This window comes from Chinchilla lanigera, unplaced genomic scaffold, assembly GCF_000276665.1.
Source record: "Chinchilla lanigera isolate Chin_1 unplaced genomic scaffold, ChiLan1.0 scaffold00126, whole genome shotgun sequence".
Classification (NCBI taxonomy): domain Eukaryota; kingdom Metazoa; phylum Chordata; class Mammalia; order Rodentia; family Chinchillidae; genus Chinchilla; species Chinchilla lanigera.
In genome coordinates, this window is record NW_004955527.1 from 2753404 (window position 1) to 2763021 (window position 9618).

The 9618-nt window shown below is 48.3% G+C and overlaps 1 protein-coding gene across 1 annotated transcript in view; it reads right to left on the bottom strand.

The window, feature by feature from the left end:
- Positions 1-3226: 3226 nt before the first annotated feature.
- The window catches only part of Fhad1 (forkhead-associated (FHA) phosphopeptide binding domain 1), a gene marked incomplete in the record, with an annotated part of 122506 nt that continues 116114 nt past the window's right edge, over positions 3227-9618 (bottom strand). The window contains 3 exon segments of the mRNA XM_013507414.1: positions 3227-3613; positions 4148-4298; positions 8933-8986. Of these exon segments, the coding sequence (XP_013362868.1) occupies positions 4185-4298; positions 8933-8986 (168 nt within the window).

Here is a 9618-nt window from a genome sequence, read left to right on the forward strand (position 1 = left end):
AAAAAAAAAAAAAAAAAAACAAAGCCAAAAAATGTGTGAGTGTCAAAGATAGGGCTCTCCTACATAGCATACCCAGGAAACTGCTTCCAACGCCCTGTCCGTTGGAGCAGTAGATTAGAATGTCAAATAGGGGCAAGGGTCAAGGCCATGCAGTATTTAATAGGTACCCAGCTTGTGTTGCCTGGGTGAATGCAAGCTGGTTATTTACCAGCAAGGTGACTTGCCAGTCCACGGGCACCTCTGGGCTCTCTGATGAGAAGACCGCAGTTAGCCAGAATGTAACATTCTTTCTGCATGCGGGATGTTGGTCTAGCCAGGAAATTGGCACGATACAGATGAGAGGGAACTCAAAGCAAGGATCACAGGACGGAGGATTCCTGGGGGAACAGATGGGCGAAGAGAAATGTTTAAAAACAAAACCAGGCACAGAAGGTCATGTGTTGGCCCAAAATAACTGGGGACATAGAGCAGACGGATGTGAGCGGTACATCTTGATGGAAACGAGGCCAAGCCGATAAACCGAAATAGTGTCCCCCTCACCGGGCGCCCTACCTCCTGCTCAGCAGGTCTCTGCACCAACAGGAGACACAAGGGACTCATGAGGATCAACAGGGCTTGGGTTTCTGCTGCTTGTTATTATATTGCTTTCATTCCCGAGCCCCTAAAATCTTGGAAACCACTACACTTCCCAGGAGCACGCTCTGGAATGCAGATCCGGAAGCTATTTTTTCCCCCAGACATTTCATGGCTCTGATTTCTGCAACAGCAGGCGCTGGTGATGCTGCCTGGTTGTGAGAGAAGGGCACCTTATCTGCAAAGTCACGACTGCAGGAATCCATGTGGCTACCACTGGCAAGGGCGGAAAGAAATTGTAGCTTCTTGGAGGAGCAGCGAGGCGATGGGGCGGTTTGGAGGGACTGCAGGTGCCTCATTATACTTCAGCACAACCCCTCAAGGAAAGGTTGCCTGGAGCATCCTCAGATCCACCAGTGAGGACAGTAGACAAGTGTCTCTGTAAAGGCCAGTTTGGTTACAAATAACACAGACCGGTGGAATCAAAAACAGAACATAAATGGGGAAAGAAAAGCCAGTCCCTGGCTGTCAAGTCTGACTTCGGCTCTGTGTAGCCTTTGACGCTCCAACCTTCCGCATTTCCTTTCAGTAAGCGAACTTCCCCTCAGCCTGCCAGCCTCGGGAGATTTCTGTTGTTTGAAACCAAGGAACTTTGAGCGCTAGAAGGGGCCCTCGTGGAACCCAAAGGTAGGCACTGAAACTGACCTTCACATGGAAAGGCCGCAGGAACCAGGGTGCCACCAGCCGTCAAGGCCGCTTTCTCCTTCTGCATCCGTTGGGATTATATAAAGCTTCAAATAACAGAAACCCAACATGCGCAGATGGTAAAATTCTGGCGCCCCTCCCATACTGACTCTGGCTCGGCCAGGTGGGAAACGAGCAAACAAGGCAGGTAGAGACTTGAAAAGTACTGGAGCACCAGGCTCGCTCTTGGGAACTTGTGACCGCCAGCATGTGGACAAGCCTGGTCTGGCTTGTTGGGTAATGAGAGACTGTGCTCAGCTGAGACAAGGTGTCCCAGCCAAGGCCTCTCTAGGCCAATGTTTCAACTTCACTGCCACTGACATTTAAGATGAAATGATCCTTTGTTCTGGGGAGTTGTTCTGCGCACCGTAGGATGTTAGCAGGATTCTGGCCTCTACCCATGAGATAACAGTAGAATCCTCCTGCCCTCATTGTGACAATCAACATGACGTCCAAACACTGTCAAATGTCTCCTCGGGTGCTTCCACCGGCAGCAGGAAGTGAGGTTACCCTAACCATCCAGCCTCAGCCATGCCAGCCTAGACAGTAAAAGTGCACAGCAGGACCCATGGGATCCTGAGAAATAATATTGGATATTTTCAATTATGAAGTTTTGGGCAAACATACCTAACAATAGTGACTTACACAGGGAAGGACTTATTTGTCCTCTACAAGAAGTTCAGGGTCCAGAGCTCAGAAATGCCACCGGGCCCCACCCAACCCCTCTTGTCCTTCCACTCCATTGTCAATGGCAGATGGCACCTGGTGAGCCCTAAAGCAGCTGCTCTTGCTCTCAATCTGAGCACCAGGCATGAAAAAAGAAAGAAAGAAAGAAAGAAAAAGACCAGGAAAAGGACAGAGTGTGGAATGGTCCTCCTAGGGAAGCTTACCTCTTATTCCAGAAGGGAAGCCCTAAAAGGGGCTTTTACTTATGTGTCCGTGGCCTGAGCTGTATAGCATGGCCTGTCCTAGCTGCAAGGGAGGCGGGAAAATGGGGGCATTTAGCTGTGACAGAGGAAGGCCATGCATGGCCGTGACTAAGCAGCCTCAGTGTCTGCTCCTCAGTGTCTGGTTAGTACCTGTAGCACTCACTGCACTGTGTCTCTGGGGTTCTGGGGTTCCTAGTCTCTACTCACGGGCTATCTATTCCAGCTTCTCTTTCTGCAGGCTGACTTTGCTTCTCTGAACATAGGGGAAAATGGCCATCCCGTCCCAGAACTGCACCAGAATCTCAGCTTCAGCCCATTAAGGACCTGAATGGCTTCCTGGTGTTCCACTTTTAAATACCAAAGACGGAGGTGTTGATTGGATCAACAAGAATTAGGAGGGAAATCTCTGATTGGTCTGGTATGGCTGAGTATCTACTACCCAGCCAATCAGCTGCAGCCAAAGTGTATTGTGGTGCCAAAGGTTGGTGGAGTTGTTGCTCAGGGAAGGGAGGGTGTGGCTGAGGAGACACTAAAGACCTCTCCAGCTCAAAGGTGTGAAAAGAATAAACTGCCACTGTGGGTTGATATGTTGAAATGATAAACATTCACATGTCCTTTGAAAGGCCTAACACACAGCGGAGTCATAAGGCATTAATTTACATATGCAAATCCTAATATACATGTTCGACAAACAAATGACATATTTTTCACACAATTTGATTCCCAGTCACATGTCAGCTGCTTGAACTGCTGCTTAACCGAGTCATCTGGTCTAGTGTGGGAGAAGAACTTTCTTTTTTGGAGGTTGGAGATAAGGTGCAGGGTAAAGTTTGGAGATTTTCAGGAGACTTTTAAAGGGTAAGTAAAGCTTATCTTTCTCATTGACTTTACATACCGGCACTATGTGAGGTATACCTTCCAAGAGGGTCCTCTATTTCCCCTGAGGTTAAGTTAGTATAAAGAATACATTTGGTTTTAACATACAAAAATATTTTTTATTGTGGATTTTTCAAAGAAAAAAAAAATCAGTTGGACTCATGACTTTTGGCTCTATCCTGTCAGAGAAGAGAGGTGGGGCGAGAACAGATGGCTGGAGTGAAGGCAGGGTGTGAGAGAAACGGGGCACAAGGGTCTTCCCAAACTCCATGGGAAGGGAGCGTGTCCTCCTGGGCAGTACACGCTCTTTAATGACTGGAAACTTGGCATGTCCTTGTGGCCTGGACTAGAGTGACTGGGCCATCTTGGCGTAGCAGAATGGACAGTAGGACTTAGAACTAGAAATTGGTGCTCAGCACCCAGCTGCTGAGTCTACTAGCTGTGTGAGCTTAGGCAGGCCAGAGGGCCTCCCTGGGCTTCAACCTCCTCGTCTGTAAAAGAGGGAACACAATTCCATTCAGCTCCCCAGGGCTCAGAGAAGGATTAAATGAGAAGTGTTCTGAAAACTGCTGAGGGCCATAGACATGTCAGTCATTATTACAGAAGTACTAAAACAGATTGGCATTCTAAGTTTATTATAATACAGTACACTCAGACATGAAGTCACTATCCCATGGCCCAGAGCCCTGAGGTTCCCCTCTGCCTTGGGGCTGCAGGACAGGTCTTAGGTTTTCTCCACTGTGGTCTTGTGGGGCTCCTTGGGGGTGTGATGTTTGGGACTATATGCAGGACTATGTGATGTTTGGGTCAAATGCAGGACTATATGATGTAGCTACCAGGCTAGGAGCCTGGGTTATAAAGAATCTCTTCATATACTTGAGTACATCTACATTCACAGGTATGTACAAAGGAAACCCTGTACCCCACACTCCAAAGTACATACTGTGCAAAACACCAGTCTAGAAAGCCAAACACTAGGGTAACAAGCTTTAAAGTCCTACTGCGTGAGAGTCACGCTGACTCACAGAGGTACTGCTGGAGCCCAGGTGAAGCGAAGTTTTCTTAGCTCCTTCCTCCAGGGTTAGTAGACAAAAGACTCTGGCTGGATTTGCTGGACGTTTCTCTCTTCATGTCTTTTTCTTTGTCCATCTTTAAGGTGGTTCTCTTGGCTCCAACCTTCAATAAACAAGAGGCAAAAAATTCCCCCCAAGACCCAAAAAACAAACAAACAAAACTCTATAACTGCAGTGAGATCCCAAAATGTGCCTCACAAATAGTCATGTTTTTGTACACAAAAGAAGATGTTTGTTGTTTAAAAAGGTCTATCTATCTATCTGTCTATCTAATCTGTCTCTATCATCTATCTATGTCTCTATCATCTATATATCTATGTATCTATGTATCATCTATGTATCTATGTATCTATCTCCAAGGAGGAGATAAGATGGTTCACCATTAACATGGTACCCTAAGGAGCCCATTAACGTTCGGGGTGCACCCATCTGGGTGTGCAGATGTTGCTGTCCCCTTTTGTATCTTCACGTTTCCGGCTTTAGAAGCCAGAAGCTTCGTGTGATGAGCACACTCACAGTGGTGGAGTTTCCCCTGACTAGCTGTCGCTGAATTGAAGGTGTCCTATGTTTCTGATGGGTTAAGAGAAAATGCAGGCTGTTCATGGAGGGGTCTGTCTAGGCCTTTTCTCAGCACTCCCCACCTTCCTGGGTTGGGGGGACACCCCTGTAGCTGTACATCACACCCTACTCCCTTTTTCTTTCCTCTACCCTTAGGTCAGAGGCGCTTGGTCACTTGGCAGCAGCTGGGCTTTTCAGATAGTCCCTCCCAGGACTGGTGGTCATGGGCTCTGAGATGCTGTTCACACCCTTCCTGTCACATGGCCGGAGAGAGAGGCCAGCAGGTGTAGATGCTCAGAGAGAACACTGTGTGTGTGTGTGTGTGTGTGTGTGTGTGTGTGTGCGTGCGCGCACGTGCATGTGTGTGGTGCTGCCTGGGATGCCAGCTCACCAGTTCTCTTCCATGGCATGTACAAGGCACTCATTTCTGTGTCTTTATAAGGACCCCCTTTTTGTTCACTGAAGCCCCAGAATCTCTTTCCCATCCCATGTACATACTCCAGATACTACTGTGACTTCTGAGTTTCTGTCCAATAGGATTTAAATCGCACGTTTTTTACTCCAATCTTTAGTGGACACACACACACACACACACACACACACACACACACACACACACACCCCTGGGGGAACAGGGCTGGGAGCCGAGCTGCATCCCAGCTCTGTCATGGACTATGGAACCCTCTGTTTCCTCACTTGTTGAATAAGGACCAGGAATGGAAGTGCTACCTCTTAGGCTCTTTCCACTTTGAGACAGGTATAAAACCCCTTTCCCGAGGCCCCCTTCTAGGCCCAGGGGAGCCTTAAATGCATTTTGAAACCCTGCGTTCAGCATGGTTTCAGGGTGAGAAAGGCTAAAATATCTACAGTGATCCACCAAGTAAATACTGGTCCCTAGCCCAAGGAGAAAGAAAACAACAAATGTCATAAACTTTCCCTCTCTACACAGCCCGTCCTTCTACTCCTGTTTATTTGATTTTGACCACAATTGCTGCCTGTGGGTGGCTCTCAAATGCCAGTGCCCTGACCTGCTGTGGGGTCGGCTGCTGGAGTTGGAGTCAGAAAGTTGGTTAAAAATAACCAGCAGCCGCTACCCGCAGCCCTGCCAGGGGCTTGGGGCAGAAAGAGCTTTGATTCTTTCTTTGGCAGTGTGACAGGGAGGGGATGACTGACCCGGGAGGGGGAGGCGGAGGAATGTCACCCCGCACATGTGGGCAGGGAGGGCTGGGGACATGGTGGAGCCCAGCCTGAAAGCCTCCAGGAGTGTGCCACGCATCCAGGGCTTTGGAACTGTGTGCTCACCCCAAGGGACAGAGCCCGGTCATCTGAACTGTCACCCCCACGTGGAAGGTCACTGCACACATTGGGGTGGGTGGTCCAGGCAACTGGAAGCCCCAGCCCATTGCTGGGCAGCCTCAGGGGGAGGTGTAGACTGACTTCCTGTCTGGGAGAGGCTGGGGACTAGGTGGGTTCCTCCTGAGCTCCTGCCCCTGGCCTTTGCCCTCAGAGTACTTTGCCCAAAATAATTATTTAATTAGTACTTGTATTTACTTTTTTTTTTTCTTAATAGCCCTAAGACCATAAGCCAGGCAGGTAGGGACTTTTATTGTTTGCACTGATCTGGCTGTGTGCTTTTCAACCCCTTTTTCATTATTGCCCTCCTCTGCTGGCTGTAGCAACTTTTTCCTAATCCATCTCAGTTCTATGAAAATTTAATATTACAGATAGCACCATATTATAAGGGATGATCAAAATATACAGTGAATGTTTGAATAAAAATTATATTACAGTAAAAGACACATTGCCATTAATCTTCCTCAAAATGCCCCCCCTCGCCTCAAAAACACTTGTCCCATCATTTGCCACATCTCAAAGCAGTTGTGGAGTTCCTCTTGTATCTTTACAAGGTGTGATACAGAACATGGCGAATGCCGCTGCTAAGTGCCATCCAACGGAAAGGCTTGCTTACGAGAATATTACAGCATGTTCTTATCCACCCTATTCACCAGATCAGGCACCATCCAATTCTGGCTCATGGAAAGTAAGCATTTTGAGGAATATCTACAGATCACTTCAGGCCACTGAGGCAGCCATGACAATGGAACTAAAGACACTCATGAAAGAGTACTCTAGAACTGCTTCAGGAAGTAGCAAGAATGATGGGACAAGTGTGCTCCAGGCAAGGTGGAATATTTTGAGAGTGGATTTGGTGATATGTTTTTTACTGTAATCATTTTTAAAAATTGTAAATATATACTGCATTTTCCCATCACATCTCAGATATACGTATGTGTACACACACACACACACACACACACACACACACACACACACACAATTGAGTATTCCTTGCCCAAAATGCTTGGGGCCAGAAGCGTTTCAGACTTTGCATTTTTCCTGATTTTGGAATATCCTCACATACATAACCAGACATTTTGGGATGGGCCCAAGTCTAGATATGAAATTCATTTATGCTTCATATAGGTCTTGTACATATAGCCAGAGGTAATTTAATATAGTATTTTAAATAATTTATGCATGGCACAAAGTTTGGAATATTCCACTTGTGATATCACGTCGATATTCAAGAAGCTTCAAATTATAGAGCATGTTTGGTTTGGATTTTCAGGTCAGGGTCGCTCACCCTGTATATTTTTGCCTTATATGTTTAAAGAATCAGCGTGCTTTTATTGAGAATGTGTGATTGACTTTGACACCTGGCCAGTAAGGGCCATGGCACAAGCTCTAGGAATGTCTGTTGAATGGCTGAGGGCCAGAACAGCGCCTCTTTTATTTCCTCTCCTCTCCCCAGTGCCCAGTGCCCAGTGCCCAGTGCCCAGTACCCTAGTAGCCTGGGCTAAGTACTCAATATATTTGTAAGAGATTCTGTAGAAGACCAGAAACTAGAAGATTTTCCTCTTTAGCATATACTGTATTACAGTAGCAGTGTTACTGTCCCCCTACCTCTTTCCCTCAAAATAGCTGGAAAATAATCAGCCTTGAAAGCTAGAGATCAAAAATGCCAGCCCCAGCCAGCCTATCCTTGCCTTACCTTCGGTCACTGTTCTCTTGCCCAGTGGCTACTTTGTACGGCACGTCAGGCCAGACCCCAACTGTGGAGATCCTAGACCCTAAACCTTGAAGCCATGGTTGAAGGGCTGGAGGAAGGGGACAGTCACTCTGCCCCTAGTGGAACCACAGTCTGTCTACCTTCTCTTCAGCCCGATAGAGGCCCGGGACTCCAAGGGACCTTGTGTCTCAGAGAAACACAACATTCCTACATCCAGGGCCATCCCAGTATCTTCTCTGTCATCTTATATTTACAGATAGTCCTTGGCCAAAACCTAGGAGCAAGGTGGCTTCTGCCTACTCCAGTCTTTCCCATGGGTCTGAGGTAACTACCTCGTCACTGAGGTGACAAACCTCCTCTCAGTCCCCATGGAGGGCAGTGAAGGGCTCAGGCCTAGGGGGGACCTCAGGATGCTCTCTGGCCTCCTGACATTGTTCTCTGAGACGTAGCCACTGTCTAGTCTCAGGACAAAGATGCTGATCAAGAAGGGGCCTCTGCTTTCCAAGAATGTCCCTTACCAGATTGTCTAGCTTCTCCAATCATGATTTTGTTGTCTCAGGATACCTCTGACCACTTTCTTCCCCTGTGGCCTTTTATCAGATCTGAATACATCTCTCTCCCACTCAACTGGAAAGTGTTGGGCTGTCAAAGTGCAGACAGCTCGGCTCCCTGTCTCTCTTGTCTGCAAGGTGGGAATGAGAATGGGAACTCCGGTTCCAAGGCAGAGCTGTGAATAGCAACGTGTGAACTGCAGCCTCGAGTCTCAGGCAAGAGAAAGAGTATTCTCAAGGATGCTTCCTTGAAAGTCAAGACACACGCCACCCAGCCTGGATCAAGGTCATGACCTGCTTGCTTGTTATCTGAAGGAGATTCCCACCAGGTTCCCTTGAGTTCTCCTGTTTAGTTGGGCAGCGCTGGAAAAATTAGTCTCTGAGCCTCAGACACCTCATCTGTCAATGGGGACAATGACAATACCAATCCCGTAGGAAGCCACAAGCTCGGTTGTGTCTGCCACCAGCTAAATGCCTGCACCCAGCAGATCGGGTGTTCCTGTCCACTGGGTTTCCTGCTGGTCACCTACTGTTCTCTCTCCTCTCTTCCTGGCTCACCTGGAAATTTGCGCTCTGCATCTTGTTCTTCACCGTCTCTACAATCATCCGTCTCTAACACAGAAAGAGTATTGACAACATTTAGCTTTCCTTCCTGCTCTTGGCCTTTTGCATTGAAGAAAAATGGAAACTCATCAACTTTCAGATGCTGCCCATTTGGAAGACTGGGGCTTTCCTGGGGGCAGGGAGTAACACCATGGGCCTGCAGAGGGGCTGTGCCCTGGAGGGACGATGCTGAGTCCCTTACGGCTCTCCTCAGGGGTCCCAGCGGGAAGGGAGCTGGCCGGCTAAGAGATCCACTGTCTCTTCTTGGAGGATTAATCTGCTTCCAGTAGTGGCACAGCCTCCCAGAGCGTGGGAAAGAGGTTGCAGACAGCCCCGGGATTGCCGTTTAAGTGTCCCTGCTTAAGTGCAGTCAGGAGGAACCCCTAGGGGCTGATTTCCCCTATCAGGGACTGCAGGGGCCTGTTTGGAAGCCTCTGTTCCCTTAACCCTGGAGTTTGCTAGTTCCTTGGGGTTGGCCGGCAGTTGCTGCCCTCAGGGTCCTCAAGAAGAAGAAAAGAGCCACCTGAGGTACTGGGGATACCACGGTACTAATCAAGCTGGGCCTGCCGGGAGTGGTGGCGCAGGCCTGTAATCCCAGCAGCTGGGAGGCTGAGGCAGGAGGATTGTTGCGAGTTTGAGAC